At 41.6% G+C, this 22,679-nt stretch overlaps 1 protein-coding gene across 4 annotated transcripts; it reads right to left on the bottom strand.

Moving 5' to 3' along the window:
- Positions 1-236: 236 nt before the first annotated feature.
- osbpl1a (oxysterol binding protein-like 1A) lies at positions 237-22,391 on the bottom strand. Of its 4 annotated transcripts, none has more exons than XM_056275948.1 (29): positions 22,150-22,391; positions 20,732-20,861; positions 20,542-20,627; positions 20,337-20,411; positions 20,021-20,132; positions 19,715-19,800; positions 18,303-18,447; positions 17,788-17,855; positions 17,659-17,703; positions 17,485-17,558; positions 16,988-17,051; positions 16,669-16,770; positions 16,439-16,561; positions 16,227-16,308; positions 14,487-14,593; positions 11,472-11,634; positions 10,493-10,670; positions 9,394-9,469; positions 8,651-8,785; positions 7,938-8,035; positions 7,618-7,800; positions 7,380-7,487; positions 4,834-4,923; positions 4,513-4,639; positions 3,908-4,021; positions 3,199-3,322; positions 3,004-3,094; positions 2,621-2,641; positions 237-2,294 (listed from the first exon to the last, which is right to left on the bottom strand). In XM_056275948.1, the coding sequence occupies exons 2-29, from the start codon at positions 20,853-20,855 to the stop codon at positions 2,192-2,194; spliced, it is 2,904 nt and encodes a 967-aa protein (XP_056131923.1). In that variant the 5' UTR covers positions 20,856-20,861; positions 22,150-22,391; the 3' UTR covers positions 237-2,191. The 4 variants fall into 4 exon arrangements, with proteins under 4 accessions (XP_056131923.1, XP_056131920.1, XP_056131921.1 ...); XM_056275945.1 differs by having other exon boundaries at positions 22,166-22,391; XM_056275946.1 differs by lacking the exon at positions 2,621-2,641 and having other exon boundaries at positions 22,166-22,391.
- Between the last annotated feature and the right edge of the window lie 288 nt (positions 22,392-22,679).

The raw sequence follows: 22,679 nt of genomic DNA, 5'->3' as shown, positions 1-22,679 counted from the left end.
CCACTAAACCTTATTTTGACTCAGATTGTGACTGCTAGAGATAACCCATCATCCCTTTTTGAGTTTAACCCACCCCAGTCGAGCTCTGAAACATTGTTAGGTCCATAAGTATTTGGACAGTTACACAACATTTGTAATTTTGCCCCTGTACACCACCATGGTGGATCTGACATGAAGTATTTGAGATGTGGTTGAAAAGTAGACTTTCAGCTTTAATTTAAGGGGTTGGATGAAAATATGGCATTAACTGTTCAGGAATTACAGCCATGGATATACAGGGTCACCCCATTTTCAGAGGCTCAAAAGTAATTGGACAAACAAACATAAGTAGGATTATAACAATTATATTTAATGTTTGGAGGAAAATCCTTTGCAGTCAATGACTGTCTGAAGTCTGGAAACCATTGACAGCTTCAAATTCTGGGTTTCCTCCTTTGAAATGCTCTGCCAAGACTTAATGGCAGCTGCCTTCAGTTGCTGGTTGTTTGTGGGTCTTTTGGCCATTAGTTTGATCTTCAGCGAGTGAAAAGCATGCTCACTTGGGTTGAGGTCAGGTGACTGACTTGGTCACTGATGAATATTCCACTTTTCTGCCTTGAGAGACTCCTGGGTTGCTTTCTCAGCTTGTTTTGTGTCATTATCCATCTGCAGTGTGAAGCGCCATCCTCTCAGTGTTGTGACATTTGGCTAAATCCGAGCAAATGGTATATCCTTATAAACATCACAATCCATCCTGCTACTTCTGTCAGTAGTCACATCATCAATAAACACCAATGACCAAGTTCCACTGGCAACCATACATGCCCATTTCATAACACTATCTCCGCCATGTCTGACAGATGATGTGGTATGCTGAGAATCATGAGCTGTTCCTTTTGTTCTCCACACTTTCCCTCTTCCCATCCTTCTGGTACAAGTTAATCATTGCTTCATCTGTCCAAAGAACCTTGTTCCAGAACTGGGTAGGTTTTCAGATGTTTTTAAACACAGTCTTATCTGGCCTTCCTGTTCTTAAGTGACACCAGTGGTTTTCACCTTGTCGTAAACCCTCTGTATTTATTTTCATGCAGGCGTCTCTTGATTGTAGACTTGGACAATGATACCCCTACCTCTCAAGAGTGTGTTTGACTTCACTAGATGTTGTGAATGTGTTTGTCTTCACTAGGGAAAGAATTCTGCCATCATCCACTGTAGATGTGCTCCGTGGTCTTCCAAACCTTTTGGTGTTGCTGAGCTTGCCAGTGCATTCTTTCTTTCTAAGAATGTACCAAAATGTTAATTTGGCCACTCCTGACGTGTTTACTATCCATCTGATAGAGCTCCTTTGCTTTTCAGCCTAATGATGGCCTCCATCACTTGTATTGGCACCTCTATGGACTTCATGTTGAGAGTTCTGATGAACAGCTACCAAATGCAAATACTTGGAATGAACTCCAGACTTTTTATCTGCTTAATTTGTCATGAAATAATGATGGAAAAGGTCTTACTTGCCCATGAAACCACTCGTTAGTCAAGTGTCCAATTACTTTTGATCCTTTGAAAATGGGGTGACGATATATAAAACTGGCTGTAATTCCTGAACGGTTAATGCAATATTTTTGTCCAACTCCTTAAATTAAAGCTGAAAGTCCACACTTCAATCACATATTGGCTACTTCATTTCAAATCCACTGTGGTGGTGTACAGGGGCAAAATTACAAATATTGTGTCACTGTACAAATACTTATGGACCTAACTGTAGCTAATGTAAATGAGGGAACTGGAGGGTGGAGTTTACATATTTTGCAAGAGGACATAAGTACATCATTAAGAAATACAACATAACTGTGAACATTTAAAAACCAGACACAATAAAACAATAAAACCCTGTCCATCAACTATACTTGAGTGACTTAACGCCCCATTGTACCAGACTAAAAGCATATGATGAACAGAAAATGCAAATGCAAATACTACATTTCAAAAGAAAGTCAAAGCCCTTACATTTTGCAACCATTAAATATCTATAATCGACATTTACACGCATCATTGTCATAACAGATTAAGGCCTCGCTGTTAAAGTACACTATTTGCATATTGCTCATAATTAATGGGTCTGTTTAGAAAAATAGTGGAAAGCATGCACCTCTATGAAAGAGCAGTTAGCAGACTAAGTCAATCTGAGGGAATTTAATTGCTGAGGAAATGTCTATTAGTAAATGTCAGGTAGCTGGGTGTAATTCCTGTCCCAGTATCCGCCAGAGAAAAGCCAGTCCTGACAGTTGTTGTGGGGGTTCTGGCCCTGTTGAAACCACCTGTGGGGAGGGGGTGGGGGTCAGTGGTGTCAGTATTCAGTCTGAAGTTGAGTGGCCATTGACCAGATAATAGAAAAGACACTTGAGAGAAAACCAGAAATGAAAATCAGGTACATTTAACCTTAAAATTATGTGTAATTTGTATGGGCAGTTTTGATAAATCTACCCTGGACTAAATGACATTATAAATGAAATCCACAATAGCACAATAACAACAGGTATAAATCCATCCTAGAGACTAGCAAGTTGTTTAGAGACTGCACGATATGAGAACATCATGTGTACTGTAAGTTAGCACATAAAAAAAAGAAGTGAGCAACTCTGACCTCGAGCCAAGGGCGGCGTTCCTTAATATCAAAGTGAGGATGCAACAGAGACACAAAGCAGTGTAAGAGTCTTATCTTTAGCATTTCATAACCACAAATGAAACAAAAGAGAAAGAGCTCACAGAAACTTACAGGCAGCAAGCATGAACCACAGAACACTAAATAAAGGCAGTCCGGTTGAATTACACCATTTGTATATTGCTTGTCATTAGCATGTCAAATACAAGCTACCCAACAAAGACTGCATTAACATTTTGGCCACAGTGAAAACTGATTATTACCTAAATCTAATCACTTTAAAGCCAACTAGGCATAGAAACTTAGAAGAAAACAAAAGTATAGAAGGTGGAACTTGTTTTTTTCGACCATTTTCAGGAACCCACCTTGTTTTCCACTCGTCATCAGATTTAGAGCGGTTCTTGCGTGCAGCTCTCTGCTTCTCTTCAAGCCTTTTCTTCTCCTCACTTGCAAGGTCTAAAAGGGGAAGGCATTTCAATATCCTTGCTAGTTATGAGACTCGTCAAAGGAAAAGAGAAAGATTTCATTTGCAGATTCAACATGATATGCCTAGTTATTACCTATGTCACCATTCTCCATGGCTCGTATATCTGGTCTCAGCCTGCAGTCTGTCTTGGGAATGACTTCCTCTATCTCCTTATTCAGCTCATTCAGTTGCATTGCAAAGGACGTAAAGCTGTACATCTTCAAAGAAAAAGATTTAAAGCATTCCTCGATTATTTTCAGATGCACATAACGTTGACAAAGGCAACGCAAAGCTGATATCTCTGGGATTTTGTGTGTTGTGCTTTCCTACTCGTGTTGGACACCATGTTTGAACTACAGCCCAAATACTGCATATGTAGAGTCAAGTCAATTTTATTTGTATAGCCCAATATCACAAATTACAAATTTGCCTATAGGGGCTTTACCGCAACACAACATCATGTCCTGAGACTCTCGCATCAGATAAGGAACAACTCCCTAAAAAAAAAAACATTTAACAGGGAGAAAAAATAGGGAGAAACCTCAGGGAGAGCAACAGAGAAGGGATCTCTATCCCAAGACGGACAATGTGCAATGGATGTTGTGTTTACACAATTTACAGAATACAACATTGAAAGAGGATAACAGAATTATAATGGAGTTATAAAATTTATGAAGAATATGATGAGCAGGATGCCAAGCAGTGTCCAGACGCCACCGCAACAGCCTAGGACCCAAGCCACGCGACCAGCATTACCATGTTTAAAAAAAAAAGAGCAATCAGAAACTGAGAAGCTCCGTTACCTGAGCAGAGTTGGCTGGTCTGGGTGCTATTCTCCACAGCAGCTGGCTGCCAGGGATGGCCTCCACTGTCTCAGCATCTGGAATAGGGATCTCCTCTGGTTCCTCAGCAGATCCCTGGATGTTAAACCCATGTTAGACCCGCGAACCCACGAGCTGCAGAATCTCCATAAGGTTACTAATCAGTGAAATCACCTGGTGTGGAGTCTGGCTGGAATGCACATGGCTCTCCATGGCACATGGTTAGCCATCCCTGCTCTATATCATCACCATACCAGCATCAGCAACACTAAATACTGATTCTTTGCAGGACATATGGCATTTTAAAACTGTCAGTATTAAAGAGTATTACACTGCATTTCTATAATTTCTGTTCCAAATAAAAGCATTGTGTGGGAGGGATGGGCAATATCAGCGATGACCGGATATAACACTATCATCTGTGAATTACAGCCTTGAAATGTGAATGAATTATCCAAACTTGACTTCGTGTGATTCCCTACACTGTATATGCAAAATTGTGGTGGGAATGTTTTGTCATTTTTAACTGTATTGATTAACTAACCATCTTGCCCCACTGCATGTGTACCGTATGTCAAAATACATACCAGTTTGCCGCCTTTTTTCTCTTCAGCCCCCTTCTTGTCATTTCTTTTATATGCCTCAAAGGTGACGGGATCTACTAGGTACAAGCACTCTGTCCATTTCCCATAGAGAACGCAGAGCTTCTTCTTGCTGTGTAAGATGCAGATGGAAAATGTCAGCACGTCCTCACAGAAATGACAAATCACTTCTGTGAATGCGACAAATGTGGAGAGGCTACTAGCCTCTGTGCAAAATGATTTATCATTTGTTACAAAGACTTCTGAATATCACAATTTTCAAACATGTAAGGAACTTTTATATAAACTGTTGGGTAATAACTTTACCTTTTGTCCAGAATATACCCTTCAACTTTATGTAGTTCCTTGCCAAAAAGGCCACATGGTTTGAAATTCAAGAAACACCTTTCACCCGTTCTAGGCAAAAAGCAGAAATCACAGAATATAATTTCCTTTCATTATGTTCCATTCATACACTGAACTTCCTCATCTCCAGACCCTTTTCCTGCTTCTTGGGCAAATTTCCCCAGCACATAGTGCCTTCAGGAAGCATTCTTCTCCATTTTAACTCATTTTTGCTTGGTGACAAGCAACAGCCTAATTTCAAAGTGTAATAAATAAGATTTCTTTCTTTTCTTTTTTTGAATGAAAGAAAATACCTTTGTATGTCAGAACACTATGATTTATTTTCTATTTCGAATTTTTGTGCAAATAAATTAAAAATGGAAAGCTGAAGGGCATCCGGGTAGTGTAGCGGCCTATTCCATTGCCTACCAACACACAGACCAGTTCGAATCCTCGTGTTACCTCCAGCTTGGTCAGGCGTCCCTACAGACACAATTGGCTGTGTCTGCGAGTGGGAGAGTGGGTATGTGTCCTGGTCGCTGCACTAGCGCCTCCTCTGGTTGGTCGGGGTGCCTGTTTGGGGGGGGGGACCGGAGGGAATAGTGTGATCCTCCCACGCGCTACGTCCCCCTGGTGAAACTCCTCACTGTCAGGTGAAAAGAGGCAGCTGGCAACTCCACATGTATTGGAGGATACATGTGGTAGTCTGCAGCCCTCCCTGGATCAGCAGAGGCAGTGGAGCAGCCGGAACAGCTTGGAAGAGTGGGATAATTGGCTGGATACAATTGGGGAGAAGAAAAAAAAAGGGGGGGGGGTCCACGAAAAAAAGAAAAAGAAAAAAAGGGAAAGCTGGAATGTTTCGAGTCAATATGTACTTAACCCCTTTTGCATTGCTTTTCTAAACTGAGTTAAGGTCTATCCACATTTCTCTGAATATCTTTGGGATGTTTTCACCTGTGGCTGATCCCATTGATTGGACATGACTTAAAAGGAGACACATACAATATATTCTCGGCAGAGCATGTCAGAGCAGAAATTCTACCACAAAATCCAAATAACTGTCCATATCATTCAGATACAGGATTGAGAGGAAGAATATCCAGTGTGTTGGGAATTTACAAAAGAATAGTAGACTGCACAATTGAGAAAGAGAAAAAAAATATTGGGCAGCTCTCCCTAGAGCTAGTCGTCGAGGTAAATTGAGTAACCAAGCAGAAAAGACCTTATTTAGGGAGGTTCCAAAGAGCCCATCGGCTCCTCAGACAGGGCTACGAAGCCTCCTGGCTGTGATGGGACATCTTACCAGCAGGACCTCACAAATCTAGGTTGTACGGCTGAGCGGCCAGAAGTGGGCCACTCTGGAAAAAAAAAGAAAAAAAAGCACAGGACATGAAAAAAAGACACTGTGTGTGGTCTGAGGTTCGATGAGATGAAAATTGAACTCATCATCCAGCACACATCCAACCAGGCATAGCTCATCACACATCTCAGCACCGTTCAGGATTGGGAGGGCTGTTAGGACAGAATGAACCATGAATGGAGCCATATTAAGACAAGTTCTTGGGGAGATGTGGCTTCAGAGTGGTGAAGACCTTAGGATTAGGTGAAAATTCATATTCCAAAATTACACTGACCCTCCGCATAGAGCCCAATCGACCTCAATGAAATCCCATCAAATATTCATAAAATGACTTGATAGCCATTCACAGATGCCCCCCTTCTAACTTAGTCGAGCTTGAGCAAATCTGCAAGATGAAAGACAGAAGAAAAAAAAAATCACCAAATCCAAATGTTCCTAAGTTATACAGGAAAATTCAAGCTGTCCTGAAAACTTAACTGGTGCCAAGCTCCCTCCATTAAGTACTGAGTTGAATACTAATTTAAAAGAGACATTACTTTTAATTTACTATTTATTTTATAAAACTGTTTATATTTTGGAATAAGTGTTATTTCATAGGGGCGGCACGGTGGTGCAGTGGTTAGCGTGGTCGCCTCATAGCAAGAAGGTCCTGGGTTCGAGCCCCGGAGTAGTGCTTGGGGGTCGTCCCGGGTCGTCCTCCGTGTAGAGTTTGCATGTTCTCCCCGTGTCTGCGTGGGTTTCCTCCAGGTGCTCCTGTTTCCTCCCACAGTCCAAAGACAGGTAGGTCAGGTGAATCGGCTGTACTAAATTGTCCTTAGGTGTGAATGTGTGTGTGTCAGCCCTGTAATGGCCTGGCAGCCTGTACAGGGTGTCTCCCTGCCTGCAAACCCAATAACTGCTGGGATAGGCTCCAGCATCCCTGCGACCCTGAGAGCAGGATAAGTGGTTTGGATAATGGATGGATGTTATTTCATAGAGACTGTTGTCAAATCAGCAACGCACAAAACATTAAGAGGGTGAATACTTTCTGAAGGCACTGCGACCATGTCAGCACTTGCTATGCTGGTATGTACTTCATATCTTAAATTAGATTCTGAAAGATACGTATGGTGTAAAATAGCAGCTACAAAACTCAGAAGTAAGAAATGTTGCATTTTGATCCCCTTACTTGTGGTTAATCACCTCCACATTACCATACTGCTCAATCCAAAGTTGACCCACGATGATATTGTGAACGCAACACGTAGGGTTTGTCCACGTGTAGGCTTCATTGTACCTGCAGGAGAAAAAAAAACAGCAATTCAAAAAGAGTATGAAGTGCAATAACAGCCTTGAGCAAATATTAATGTGAGAAAAGCTTGTGAAATGTTTAGCGACATTCATTTCCATCAGTTAGAAGGCCTTACTTTGGTAGCTCCAATGTGATGATGCCCCTTGGCTCAGCCTCCACGCTTTTACCCCAGAATTTGAGTTTGGGGTAGATAGACCCATGAAACACAAAGTCTTTCTTCAGCCCCTCAGCGTGGAAAGCACTAACAGGAGGGTGGTGGCTCACCTGCTCAGATATCAACCTGAAGCCCAGGTCCTCTCTGACAGAATGAAAGACAGTAATTAATGACTGACTGAATGAACGACGACAGGGCAGACAGGTGTAAGGTGCGGCAAAGGTTTGGCCGAATTTAGTAAAATAATCAGTGTTCAATAAACGTTGCAAATTCCCTCTTACCTGACCAGTTCATAGGTTTCTCCCAACAGCGGGTTGAATGGTTTGCCAGTCCGTTCCCATTGGGAGGCCACAGCAGATACAGCAAATGCAGCCACACACTGCCAATGTCAAACAAATGTGTACTCCAAATCATACATATTGAACTCAAAATTAGTAGGAACGTCTGGGTGAAAACCCAGTGTGATATGGAGCTTTCCAGGTCTCCTGGCTCACCATTTATTCTCTTGCTCTTCCTAAACTGGCTTATCGCTCTCATCAGGATCGCTAAATGCCAATCTTATTTGTTTGCTGATTAATAAGATATACACCTTTTTCTTATTTACAGTCATGTTCCCCTGTTATTTAGTGGATGTTTAGTACAAGCACCATAAAGGCTGAATGAGTGCTGAATGTCAACATTAATTGAATAAATGCACCCCCGGAAAGACAATTTGCCTGGATTTGTTGGCAGAATGGGCACTTTTCAGGGAACATAAAATGGTTTTCCAAGACCCATGTACCAAACAGCTATATCTCACCATTTTGCCAGTAAATGCAATTAAAACCTGAAGTGCTTTTACAATAAGCAAACAAGATAAATTTAGGCGATGATGTAATAAACTCAGCAATACACTGACATTGGAAATGGTGTGGCTGGATGATGTCATTTGTAGAGGTTATTTCTATGGTAGATGTGTGTTTGTTTTTTTTTGTTTTTTTAAAGTACATCACACCTTCATCCTCTCAATGGAGTCTGAGGCGGCGTTGGCCCGGTGGATGAGGTACGTGTGCTCCATATACTCCGTCAGACGCTGCAAGAAGCTGAGGGGCTCATTAAAGATGACCGGCATTGTAATTTTGGAGAGTTCCTAAATGGGAAAGGTAGCATCATTAAGGAAAGAGGAATCATTTGAGAGAGAAAGTCATAAATATTAGTCTGTTTTGTAATATACTCCCCTACCCCATTTTTCGTGTTATAAGTTGTTTTTTTGTTTTCTTTTTTGTAGGTGACTATACACTTTATTGGTGGGTCTTTGGACATTTGTTTTTATGTTCTGGAGAACAGCATAATGCAAAAGCTGAGCCAATAAAAGATTAAAAAAAAGTCTAGTGTGTAGAGTTTAAAAATCATATATAAGGAACATCTATAGAGTATGGGGCCATAAGGAACAAAGGTTTAGAAAGTATTTTTCTGCGGTGACTAAATCGAGGATTAGTGCGCCTACTGGGGTTTTGTATGTCCTTGACCCTCCTGCAGGAATTCAACATTCCTCGCCTGGATTACTACATGTTTCAACTCTTTAAATGCTCTAAACCATGCATACAGAAATTTATCAAAACGACAACATGCAATTCTGCACATCACACTCATTTTTCAAGAAAAAGTAGGCTGGAGAAAGAAAGTCTATCAGTACCACTTTGGCACATTACTGTTTCTTTATACCAATCTATTGCTTAACACAAAGTGAAAGCTCACCATTCCAATACATTTCCTCAAGATGCTCCAGATGCTGAAGTCATTTCTTGAGAACATAGGTGCAGGTAAGCGGGTCCTGAGACAACACAGACACACAGAAACGTGCATGCACACATGCAAATTAACATTTCTGCTGCAATGATTTTCGAGGTGTTTTAACTTTGAACTTTGCACCACCGCAAATAAAATAGGCATGCTTTGTGAGATTAAATGTGCCAGACATGGCAGGGATGCAAGGGTCGTTTTTCTCATTCAAGTGCATACAAGCTTCTGGCAATGACACAAAACCTCCGTGCAGTTTCAGGCTCAGGTAATGGTGAGATACTGGAACAAAGCCCAGACTGACAATCAACACCAATACACAAGGTGTGCAACGGCCTCGGAATCATCCTGCGTAACTCTGTGTGACAGCAGATAAATTACATCTCACAAAAGTTGAACAAATTGAGGGGATCAGCAGGGTGCACGATTTTGCCCCCTTTAAAAGTGTTAAATGTTTATGCTTGGATGGTTACTTTCAATCAGAAGTGTATGACAAATAAAATCTTTAAAAAAAAAAATTGTGCACCCATGAGCAATAAGAGTATTTAAAGTGATGTCCATTTCAAAAGGGATCCACTCCTAAGCTGTTCGACAGACTGAAGGAATTAGTCAACGTAGGATTGTACCGAGTTCCGATTATTGCATTACGCTGTGACCTCATCAATATTTAACAAGTCTGACAAAGCAACTCAGTCCTTTCAATACAAGCCTTTCTCTCGCCTCAACCAGGTCAGCCCTCCCTCTAAATTATTCACACTTTGAATTGGCGTGACCTGAGAAAAGACATGAAAATCAAACTAAGTGGCCGGCCAGAAAATACAACACAGAAAAACAGCGCAGATTACGTCACAAATTAACTTGTGAGTACTGTCCTATGGCATACATTAACACAAAAATGAAAACCCTTGGGATATACCAAAATTTGACTCCTGTAGCTGCTGACAAAAACAAAACCCACTCATGTGGGAGGAGGGGCGCTTTTGTGAATATGTGCTTTGATGAATCACGGATTAAAGCGATCCGTTTAAAAAAAATCTTTGGCTGCACGCATTCTGACCTATGCTTGGCGAGTCCATTTGGTTGAGCATCTTCCTCCTCGTTGCCACAACCCTCTTGTAACATGCTGGTCGGGCTACTTCGATCACTGCTCAACAGGACAGAGTTTTCCTCTTCCTCCTCAAAGGAGCGGCTGGCCACCGTCTCAAAACCACTTAGGGAATGCTCCGAGTCAGATTCTGAAATGAAGGGACATGCAGAGACAGTTTGGTGGCAAAGCCAGGATAAATATATGAGTGACAAGCAAGATGGGATGATCAATTAGTCCTTGAAATATTCTCCATCACGCCCGGTCACGAAGCCATATTCATAAAAACTCTATGTGCAGCTATCACATGCATGTGGATCTGCTGCATTTCAATGTATTTGTTCTCAATTTAGTCCCAAAGTCTAATGTTTTTAGTTGTTTTTTTTCCTTTTCTTTTTTTTTCGGTCCACTTGAGAAAAAAGTGTGTGCATAAGTCGTCTTCAAATCATCAATAAATAAAAAAACAGACAATAATATGTAAGGAAGTAGTTTATCATTACTAATAAGGTTTGTACACAAGATCCAGTGGAAGTGATAACAAAAAGAAAAAAAGTCAATAAAATAAATAAATCTTTGCTGTCTATAGTTCCCTTGCAACATCTACAAAATGTTCTGCACATAAGCATGCTTCAGATTTCTTTAAGTCAAGGTTTTGTAGCCGGTGTGAAAGCAGTCAATGAAACATGTCAATGCACATTTCACCAGAATGATGATTTCTTAAAACAAATAAACAAACAAAAACCCCCAAAAATCACTTGTGTGAAAAGACTTCAAGAAATTTTAGCAGGTCATATAAACAAACACTCATGCCATGTCTGAGACGCCCGTACACACCGGAGCCATAAACCCCAACGTCAAGTGTTTCGGTGCCCCATGCGTGGATGGCAAGGGTGCGAGGGGAGCTGGTCTCAATGATCTCCCACATTAACCCCTAATATAACTGTCAGCTCACCAGACACAGCATCGTGGAACTCATCCTCGCTGAGCACGCTCCGTGGAGAGGATCCCCTCACGACTGACTGCTCGAGTTCGTGATGCTCCGTGGCGAGAGTCTGCAGCGCTTCAGACAGGATCTTGTTCTTCTCTACCTCCTGCTCCAATTTCAGACTGCGCACCTGACCCACCACACACACACACACACACACACACACACACACACACACACACACACACACACACACACACACACACACACACACACACACACACACACACACACACAGCATTCATGAAGCTGAAAGCAGGATGCTAGTAGAGACTAGTTGAATGATTAAACTAGCAGTAATCTGAGAGAGAGCAATCATAAATTTGTTAAAGCACAAGTTATTTCAGATTAAAAACTGTTGAGAGAATGACAGTTCCCACAGTGCATTTGACTACTCGCTTCCTATTTACATTAATGAACATCTCTGCCTCCTGAGACAAAATGAATCAATAACCATAGTGAATTATGTAACAGAACAACAGAAGTTCAGCAGAGCCAACAAACAATCAGGTGTGGTGTGTAATCAAACATACTGGACAATTTGAAGACCAGTAGTTGGTCTGATTCCCCAGAACAAAAAAAGAAAAAAGAAAAAAAGGGGGGGGGTTAGTATGACTTAGAAAAACCGAGTAGGACCTTGGATCTCATGCTGCTTTGATATCAGCGAGTCAGTTAACAAATGATTTGGTGAAAAAAAACATTGCGTCTATTCAGCAGACATCCCAGGACCCCAGACAGCAGACACTCGGCTACGGGACACCACAGATATTCTTCTGCAGCGGAAGACAGGTGCCCTTAAACCGGCAGTCTCAAATGGCTTCCCTGAAAACTTGACTCCCATGGAGGAGGGGAGATCAAATAACAATAACAATAACAGACTAGGATATAAACAAGTAGACAAACTACCCATTTAAACCACAGACATAGCATGTGGCATGAAGATGTGCCTGTTTTTTTTTCTATTGCTTCCTGCCACAACATTACTTCAGTGTCTCCGCCGAAACACTTCAAATTAATAATCTCTGAACCAAAGCACAAAGTGGACCAAAAGACATTTATGAGAATATAAATCGAGTAACAGGTACAAGAAAGGCCCTCTTTGTGGTACGTTCTCTTCATGTGTCCCCTCTACAGGGAGGTTACAGGGTCAGCAAAGCAAAATGGCCCATGGAGGTATTAGGGGTGAAGTCTGGCGCAGTATGGATGCATGCAGTGTTGGGAACTTGAACTCAAGGCCCTCCTGTAGAGTTTTTACTGTGATATGATCCCAGTGCATGACCAAAGCCAAGAACGACAGACATTGGACGAGTGAAAATCATTAGTCAACTGGTTAGCACAGTTGCCCGTGGTGCAGGAGATCTGGGTTCACGCCCTGGCTGCGGCGGTTCCCTGGCTGCCCCCTGAATTCGCTACATTGGTGTCAGAAGTAGGATGGTGAGACCGTGAAGCCATCGGAAGTGCGTGCGCTCAGAGGCGTGAGGGAGCTGATATGCTGAAGCATGGGGATGCGCTTCCCGAAGGAGGGAGTAGTGTAACGTGCACGGATAAGTAGACTTACTAGCCCTTGGCTTACGGGTCGGACCCTTTAGTCGACTGGTTAGCGCAGTCACCCGTGGTGCGGGAGATCTGCGTTCGCGTCCTAGCTGCGGCGGTTCCCTGGCATAAGATGTGTTCAGCAAAAACAAAAAATAAAATCCTGAATGTGAAAATGCTGTCACATAGATCTGTTTTGTTGAATTTCTCACTGTGCCATAACTTGGCTTCAGTACTTGAGTTTAAATTGCACAAAATTGGGGCATCCAGGTAGCGCAGCAGTCTATTCCTTTGCTTACCAACATGGGGATCGCCGGTTGGGTGTCCCTACAGACAAAATTAGCCATGTTTGCAGGTGGGAAGCCAGATGTGGGTCTGTGTCCAGGTCACTGCACTAGCGCCTCCTTTGTTCAGTCGGGGCGCCTGCTCGGGAGGGAGGGGGAACTGGGGGGAATAGCATGATCCTCCCATGTGCTACGTCCCCCTGGCGAAACTCCTCACTGTCAGGTAAAAAGAAGCGGCTGGTAACTCCACATGTATCGGAGGAGGCATGTGGTAGTCTGTAGCCCTTCCCGGATCGGCCAAATACAATTGGGGAGAAAATGGGGGTGGGGCCCGAAATTAATTAATTAATTGCACAAAAACTGCTTTCAAACTCACAACAAGAATTCAAAATAAAAGGTGCAAGTGTTAACCCCTGAGTAATTCTCATTCTGACAAAAAGGCATCATCAGCGAACGACACTCATAATCAATGTCGCTTCAATGTAATCTGCTACTGGAGCCTTTATCTCAGGTGGTTGATAGAATGACAAAATGCTAGCATTCATACTAGCTCAAATAAGAAAATGTTCCCTCTAAAACAAATAGGTAAAGAGGAGTCAGTTGAACTAAAACAAAGCAATCTCAATAAGGAAATTGAAGTCTATATTAGTTATTATAGGCATTATACTCTTGAACAGGGGTTCTTGAAATTATTCATAACTGATAATTTGACCCGTTTTCTCTTTGTGCCAAGTAGCAGACGTGACAAATCTTGTACACGTTCTCTAAGATGCTTAGTGGTCCTTGAAACCACTATGAAAACCACTCCGCTTTGCTCATAGACCATGACTGTTCATCATGTATGAAAGTGTGAAACGTGTCTTCAGTTCCCTCTTAAATTTATGAATAAACTTTTCAAAAACAAGGCAATTACTCATACATGCAAAAGCACAACACTAACTGCTCCCCTGTAGATTCAAACAACTATGAACTGTCAAACGTTTTTATTTGAGCATGTTGACATACATGAGAAAATGAACAACTATGTTCTGCAGGTTTTTGTGTGGCAACATGTTTTGCATAATAGTGATATGATAATCATTGGTAGATTAAACAATTAACGTTTGATACAGCAGCCAAAGGTATCTGCTAAGAAGCAATCACACCCCGAGAATGTGACACCTACCCCTTCCTGTCTGGAGAAGAGGCTAAGACAGACGTTGAGATTGACACAAGCCTCTCTTGACAAATCGCACACTTCCTCCATCTTTTGTTGTACATTGGATGGCAACCCTGTGGGAGAACACCACAAGTAATTATGAGGAATATATAAATCCAGTGAGTCAAGTAAACCCTTTATGAGACAATACAAGCCTGTTTCATGTCATAAGCAATCATCAGCTGTCATATATATATATATATATATATATATACACACACACACACACACACACACACACTCACCGGCCACTTTATTAGGCACACCTGTCCAACTGCTCGTTAATGCAAATTTCTAATCAGCCAATCACATGGCAGCAACTCAATGCATTTAGGCATGTAGACATGGTCAAGACGATCTGCTGCAGTTCAAACCGAGCATCAGAATAGGGAAGAAAGGCGATTTAAGTGACTTTGAACGTGGCATGGTTGTTGGTGCCAGACGGGCTGGTCTGAGTATTTCAGAAACTGCTGATCTACTGGGATTTTCACGCACAACCATCTCTAGGGTTTACAGAGAATGGTCTGAAAAAGAGAAAATATCCAGTGAGCGGCAGTTCTGTGGGCGAAAATGCCTTGTTGATGCCAGAGGTCAGAGGAGAATGGCCAGACTGGTTCGAGCTGACAGAAAGGCAACAGTAACTCAAATAACCACTCATTACAACTGAGGTATGCAGAAGAGCATCTCTGAACGCACAACACGTCGAACCTTGAGGCAGATGGGCTACAGCAGCAGAAGACCACACCGGGTGCCACTCCTGTCAGCTAAGAACAGGAAACTGAGGCTACAATTCGCACAGGCTCACCAAAATTGGACAATAGAAGATTGGAAAAACATTGCCTGGTCTGATGAGTCTCGATTTCTGCTGCGACATTCGGATGGTAGGGTCAGAATTTGGCATCAACAACATGAAAGCATGGATCCATCCTACCTTGTGTCAACGGTTCAGGCTGGTGGTGGTGGTGTGGGGGATATTTTCTTGGCACACTTTGGGCCCGTTAGTACCAACTGAGCATCGTGTCAACGCCACAGCCTACCTGAGTATTGTTGCTGACCATGTCCATCCCTTTATGACCACAGTGTTCCCATCTTCTCATGGCTACTTCCAGCAGGATAACGCGCCATGTCATAAAGCTCGGATCATCTCAGACTGGTTTCTTGAACATGACAATGAGTTCACTGTACTCAAATGGCCTCCACAGTCACCAGATCTCAATCCAATAGAGCACCTTTGGGATGTGGTGGACCGGGAGATTCGCATCATGGATGTGCAGCCGACAAATCTGCAGCAACTGCGTGATGCTATCATGTCAATATGGACCAAACTCTTTGAGGAATGTTTCCAGTACCTAGTTGAATCTATGCCACGAAGGATTAAGGCAGTTCTGAAGGCAAAAGGGGGTCCAACCCAGTACTAGCAAGGTGTACCTAATAAAGTGGCCAGTGAGTGTGTGTGTGTATATATATATATATATATATATATATATATATATAAATGGAAGAGAACCTTACTAGTACGGATTTAAGACATACTTTAACCATAAAAATTGTTTCATGTTCTTTGCCGATGCTTTTACTCGAAATCAAACCATTTAGCGAGGTTTCATAATATTCTTTCACCTCTTCTTCTGGGCGTTTCATGCTTGATGTTTTATTTGCAATGTGTTACACCACGTATATATATGACGATGAAACAAGAGGTTTTACTTTCTGCAAGTCCGTCGTCTTTGACCATGAAGAGAAAAGCTGCCACCTCCTGCTCCAGTCTTTTATGGCTGGCCTCTGCTGACTGGTTTCATAAAGAAACAGAGGTGGGAATAAAAAGCACACAGGGAGGGAGGTTGAGAGCAGGGCATTACAATGCAGTGAAAACACCATCATTATGCTGAAGTGTTAATGGATATATTGTATTCTGCCACCTGTAGTGACTCTGTAAGTTCCCCGAGTGACACAATTTCCTCCTCCTCTTCCTCACTGCCCTGATCTTGAGAGCAGTAGTGTGTGCTGTAAGCGGAGTGCTCTTCCAGTGCATCCAGCCATGCCTGGCAGACAGTCACATCTTTAGATACATATCACCATGAACAAGAAAGAAAATCATGACAAAGGATTGGTAGGGGCTGGGAGATTGTTAAGAGATAAAACGACTTACTTTTCTTGTTGCCTCCGGATCATTTTTGGCCGATACTTTAAAGTGGTGCACACTATCATCGAAACACTTGAGGGTAAAGAAGCAGTTATCTCTGGCCCTGATCTGAGAAATAAAGCATAAAATTTGTAAACCAGAATGGCAAAAGAAGACCGCAAACCAGCTGAGGGCTACGGGGAGGATGCTCACATCTTAGCAGAACTTTGATCGGCAGAAGAGGCAAATTCAATCCTATGACTATTCTATTACCTTGTACAGTCACTACATGACTACTATCACACATCTCTAGAAAGGGGGTAAAAATCTCACAAAGCAGGCTTACCAAACAATGAGCTTGTGTCAGGGATTTACAACCTTGTCTTCTCGTGTTGGCGGCTGCATCTGACCTTCAACAAGAGACAAGAGTTTATTTTGGAAAACCTCTCCATGTTTTCCCATGTTCACACCAGACAACTGACCTGGGAAACAGACGAGTCGACTAGCAAGTTGGAAGGGTTCCACTGGGTAAATTGGACTGACAACTTTAATAAAGATCAGACTTGGTATAAAAGTTTTGTTCTTAACCTGTGAATTCTCGGGTCGTTTAAGTATCAGGCTGTCCGCCACGGTAAAACCCAGAGTGAAAACACATCTATTTTTGACGACACTATAATGATGATCTCTCATCAAACTTGGTGTGAATTCCCTCCCACACTGCATCAACCCTGAATCAGCGTATCCAAATCTCCCTGGGTCCCCGCATTTGAAAAGGGTATAAAATACAACATGGTGAAATGCTACAATTAAAAAAGCAGTGCCGGCACAACAGAGGGTACATACTGTTTATAATACCAGGATATCACCCCATCCTGGAGCACAACCCAGTAAGATCGCCAGCCGAAAAATCTGGAGCTCTGCAAGAAAATCAGAGGAGTGACATCAGTCTTCTCATTTTTAGCAGTCGTGTTGTTTTCAAATGTTTTTAAGGAACGTCTAACGGTCCCAGGACCTTACCTTCCATAGAAGCCCTTCAAACATTTTCACATGCCGTGTCATCCCCTGTAATGAATAGAGATAAATTAAGCATGAAACATTGTGAATGACAGACCGAACTTCAGAAAAAATGCTGTCAAGAGCACTCACTCGAGTAACGCTGCCTTCCAAGACCTGCTTCATCAACGAATCACTGGCCAGGTCAAACACCGTCTGACCTGAGGCATTTTGAAACAAACATACTGTTGTTTTAGGACAACAAAAAACATAATATAGCAAACAAGCAGGGCTTTAATCCTAGCTGGCAATGGCAAAGCCTCCTAACTGTCTTGTTTCTGTGACACGAAGAAGACTTGATTATGAGCAAGTTAACATAAACACAAAGACAAGACAATTAAAGAAAACCAAAAAATTGGAAAAAGCAAACTAAAAACAAAGTGTCAAGTTGGGAACTTTCTAAGCCTTTACTCATGCTCTACCATCAAGTCTTTGCATTTACTCCCTGTGACTAAATCTTGCAACTGAGCAATGTGACAATGTTAACTTGCTCGACAGTCTTTTACAAAAGCAAACTGGAAGTATCAGTCGGGGCCTTTGAGATTTTAAACAACAGAGTTGTTGGTGGCCAGGACTGATGAGTATCAACAGCCCAACCAAACATTCACCATTTTTGTTCTTGATGTTTGGGTTGGACCCGCTCTTCAGCAGCTTCTGGGCACATTGTCTCTGGCCTCGGTAGGCGGAGCAGTGAAGCGGAGTGTTACCTAAGAGATCAGTGCAGTTGATGTCTGGCGGCTTCTTTCTGTTCAGCTGCAAAAGAGAAGGAAGAGAAGGGAACAAATTAAAATCAGATCCCTCTCTACTTCAGGGGTTTTCCTGGATAGAGAATTACGAGCGGACGCCTCCGTCACATTCCGTCCCGCCTCCAGCTCTCAACGGGTGTCTTAATGAACGAAACACACTATTTTCTAATGAGCGTTGCACTCGGTGAATGTCATTTTTAACTGCAAATGCGGCATTACGCCGTCGCCAATGTGGTGGTGCTGTATCGTAATCAGCACTGCACCTGGAAAGGCGCTGTCAGAGGAAAAAAAAAATAGTTGCAATTTTCAAGAAGTTTCCAATCGTGAAAAGTGTAAATTAAAGCAAAGGCCTTTATGTTATATTTATGTTCAACTACACTGCCAGAGGGCCCATGTGAACTTTAAATGAAAACAACAGCTTATGTTATATTTGATTTAATCTTAAACAACTTTGCTGTTAAGTGTGTAAATTAACACATTAGCATTTATGCTGTCCATCCATCCCTCCATCCATTATCCAAACCGCTTATCTTGCTCTCAGGGTGACGGGGATGCTGGAGCCTATCCCAGCAGTCATTGGGCAGCAGGCAGGGAGACATCCTGGACAGGCCGCCAGTGTTGAATATGGCACCTTTATTTTTTTTTAAATAAAATATGCTTTAACCTGATAATTGTCATTTTCTTCAATCATGAAATTATTAGAACTCCTAAAATACTCTGTTTGTAAAAGAAAAAGTATTTGCTTGAGCCAGTTGAAGGCACAGTACACATGCACGTACGTGTGTGCGCATGATCAGGATGGTACCACCTCCACCTTAATTTGAGCCAGGAAAAACCCTGTACTTTGCTCAGCATCATCTTAAGCATTTAAAAGCCCAAAATCATTCTTTAAAAACAAAAAAACAAACAAGCAAACACACAAAAAAGCTGCCACACACTATTAGCCTTACTTAAAACTACAGGAACCTAACAGAAACTTCAATTCAATTCCTCATTCTACACCTTTAGATTTACCAGGGACGCAGATCACACTTCGTATTAGTACAATAGCAGAGGCGCAGACACAGACAAACACACCCATTCATGCCCACACAGGGAACAGCCAATTCCACTGCCTACAAAAGTTGCCTGTCCCATATTATCATCCAAGGGTTAAAAAAAAAAAAGCTTCTGAGTAACGCTCGGAAGCATTTCTTGGTGTGATGGCATGAGTCTGATTTACAACACAAAGCAGAGATTAAAGAATACAAAGTAGGACCCAGAGTAGCACTAACCAGTTGTGCTAGTGTTGGGAGATCTCCCTCTCTTGCTGCTTCCAAAAGTTGTTCTTCCAGTTTCCTCTCCTCTGTTCTCTCGGCCGCTGACATAAGATAGATATGATATGGAAAATGTTTACTCTTTGAGAATTTAGCCAGATGAATTACGAATTTTTTTTATAAATAAATAACACTGACCCAACATTAAAAACTAATATTATCTTTTAGAAATTGAAAAATACACTCATCTATTCAAGAGACATGCATAATGACATTAAAAAGAAACTAACAATTGTCAGAATGCCACAAACGCTGCTCCCTCACCTTCTAACATGCTTCTGATCTCCGCATTTTGAGTGACATCTTTGGGAATCTGTGCTGTCCCATTGATGACAGTAGCACATGCATCAAAGCGTAGCAGCAGCATGACAACCTCCTGATCAATGCATCATTGGTTGGTTGATTGATTGGTTGATTGATTGATTTGATTAATTGATTGATTGATTGAATTAAAGTGTAATTGAAAGAATGGATGAATATATGCATGCATAAAATTACACTGTCAAGGAAGAGGTGCAAGGTTTGACAATTAAAAAAAACAAACAACAAAAAACTAATTAAAGTGAAAAATTCACAGTACCTTTCTTCCTGTGAAGGCAGCTTTGTGCAGCGGTGTGTCCCCCATATTATTTGGCAAGTTAACCTCTGCTCCAGCCTGCAGTAAGAATGAATCACAAACACACGCACGCACACACTTATTATTGCTCTGCCTTCAACATGGTGCTTATTCAAACCCTTTCCAAAAACATTGAAAATGTTCATTCAATTACCAGTAGACACCATACCTTAAGCAACTCCTCTACCACATCTTTGTGTCCAAAGTAGCAGGCCAGGTGAAGAGGAGTCCATCCCAGGTTAGACTTGCTCTTACCTGAACAAATGTTAAATACCAGTTAAGCAATTTTAATGGCATTGCTGGGTTTTTAACTCACACTAACGTTATTGTTATTATCCTCTTGGTATCATCATGCCAACCTTTGCAGTTGATATTGATGCAAGTCTCTTCCTTGATCGTGGACAAGAGAAGTCTCTGAATACCAGGGAGGTCTCCATTCCTGGCATGGCGAAGGAACTGTTCCTCGGGGTCCAGCTCCTCCATGGATCCCTGTAGCAGAAACACAATACCAGAATTTTTTTTAAATGCTTTAAAAAAGTAAAGTTTGGTCAATTTAATCTAGAGTGTGTCAAGTTTACGGAAATGGTCCTGTGGGTGTTTATAAAGTTAATTTCTAATCGATAACAGTTCACTTTCTGCAGCATCACATGAATGTTAGATTTTAAAAAAAAGTGACAGGTAACTCAGGCTTTTTTTAACAGATTTAAAACTTCGCTATCAATAATCTCTAATTTGGATGAAAAAATTGTGTAGTGTATGGATAACTATTGTAACCTCATATATTGCACCTTTAGTTTTTACAATACTGTTATGCCTGAAAACCCCAATCCCAGCTGGTTTAGATTTTTTTACAACACAAGCTACAATAAGAGAAAACGGATATTTCAAAACAACTGACATAAGTAACTGTAACAAAAGGTGGCAGTCGTCATACCAGCTTTACAGGAAGTCTCTGAAAGCTTCATTTATGCTACAATAGTCCAAAGATGTCCTAATGTGGCTATTAGATTAATTAACAACAGCATATCCATAAAATAGTGCCAAACAGGGAAGATTTCTGCTTTGCCTACAATGTCTTTCAGTGTCATCATCAATGCAGCATACAAATTCAATGGTTCAATGCCACGTGACATTTACTCAAAATTGATGGGCACCTTAAATAATCCAATATTCTAAGGTCGGTGTAAAAAAAGAAGGAGAAGAATGAAATGAGTCAGAAACTGAGTATTGCTTAACTTTATTAAACTCAAGTCATCAATCTGCTCAACTGTACTGCTAGAGACGAAAAGCCCTCAAGTGTTGAGCAACACAGTTTGGATGTGATAAAGCATGCAGCCTGTCTTGTGACTTCCTTTATATGAACCAGTTCAAGGGTCGTGAAAGAACACATGATAAAGAATATGCTGTGGTCAGGTGAAAGATTTTAACTCGGGAAACGTCGATACAACCATGAACACTACATGTAACTGACATCGCCAACATTTTGGCACCGGGACCTTGGTTTAGCATTTCGGAATCAGACTGCGGGGATGCCAGGTTATTAGAAGATAAACGCTGTAAATTAGCGATACCGTCCTTTCCTTCGGACTTGTTTGAGAGACTAATTTTTAAGAAAACTTCAAAAGAGCAACGCCATGAAAACGCAACCCATACCTACGCAGTGCAACTTTCCCCAGACTTACTGATTTGATTCAAGGCATCAAAATAAATAAGTATAAATAGATAAATATCCAAAACTATGACTAAAATCCGTGAGTGGCGAATACAAACAACGGACCGAAAATTGTTCTCACATAGTCCGCGGTGGCTGAAGTTCCTACGGAGGTCGGCATGTGGTTTTTCTGGGCCCCGTAGTTGTCCTTGTTTCAATTTACTTGATTAGGAAAACACGGCATGGCAAGCTCGTAGCATATCCTTTCGCAGAGCATAATCCTCATGCAAACATTCAGGTTTATCTTTTAGACCTACGTTTGGTGGGACCAACGCGTCCCACGCCTCTGTTTACGCTGAGCATCAGCTGATCGCGGTACTATGCGGAAGTTAACCGGAAGTTATTTTTCAAAATAAGAGTCACCAGTCGGGACGCTTGTGTATGACCTGATATAGCAGGCTAAACGAAAAATCAGAATCAGAATCAAAATACTTTGTTCATCCCCGAGGGGAAATTGGGTTCTATTACAGACGCTCAAGCCCTAGTAAGAAAAACTAACAACTAACAAGATACAAGATAACAAGAAAATAGAAACAATAGAAACAAGAAAAAACAGAAACAAACAGAAATAAAAGACAAAATAAGAACTAGAAATA

This window comes from Lampris incognitus, chromosome 3 (assembly GCF_029633865.1).
Source record: "Lampris incognitus isolate fLamInc1 chromosome 3, fLamInc1.hap2, whole genome shotgun sequence".
In the NCBI taxonomy this organism is placed as follows: Eukaryota; Metazoa; Chordata; class Actinopteri; order Lampriformes; family Lampridae; genus Lampris; species Lampris incognitus.
This window is presented reverse-complemented; position numbering and strand designations above follow the sequence as displayed.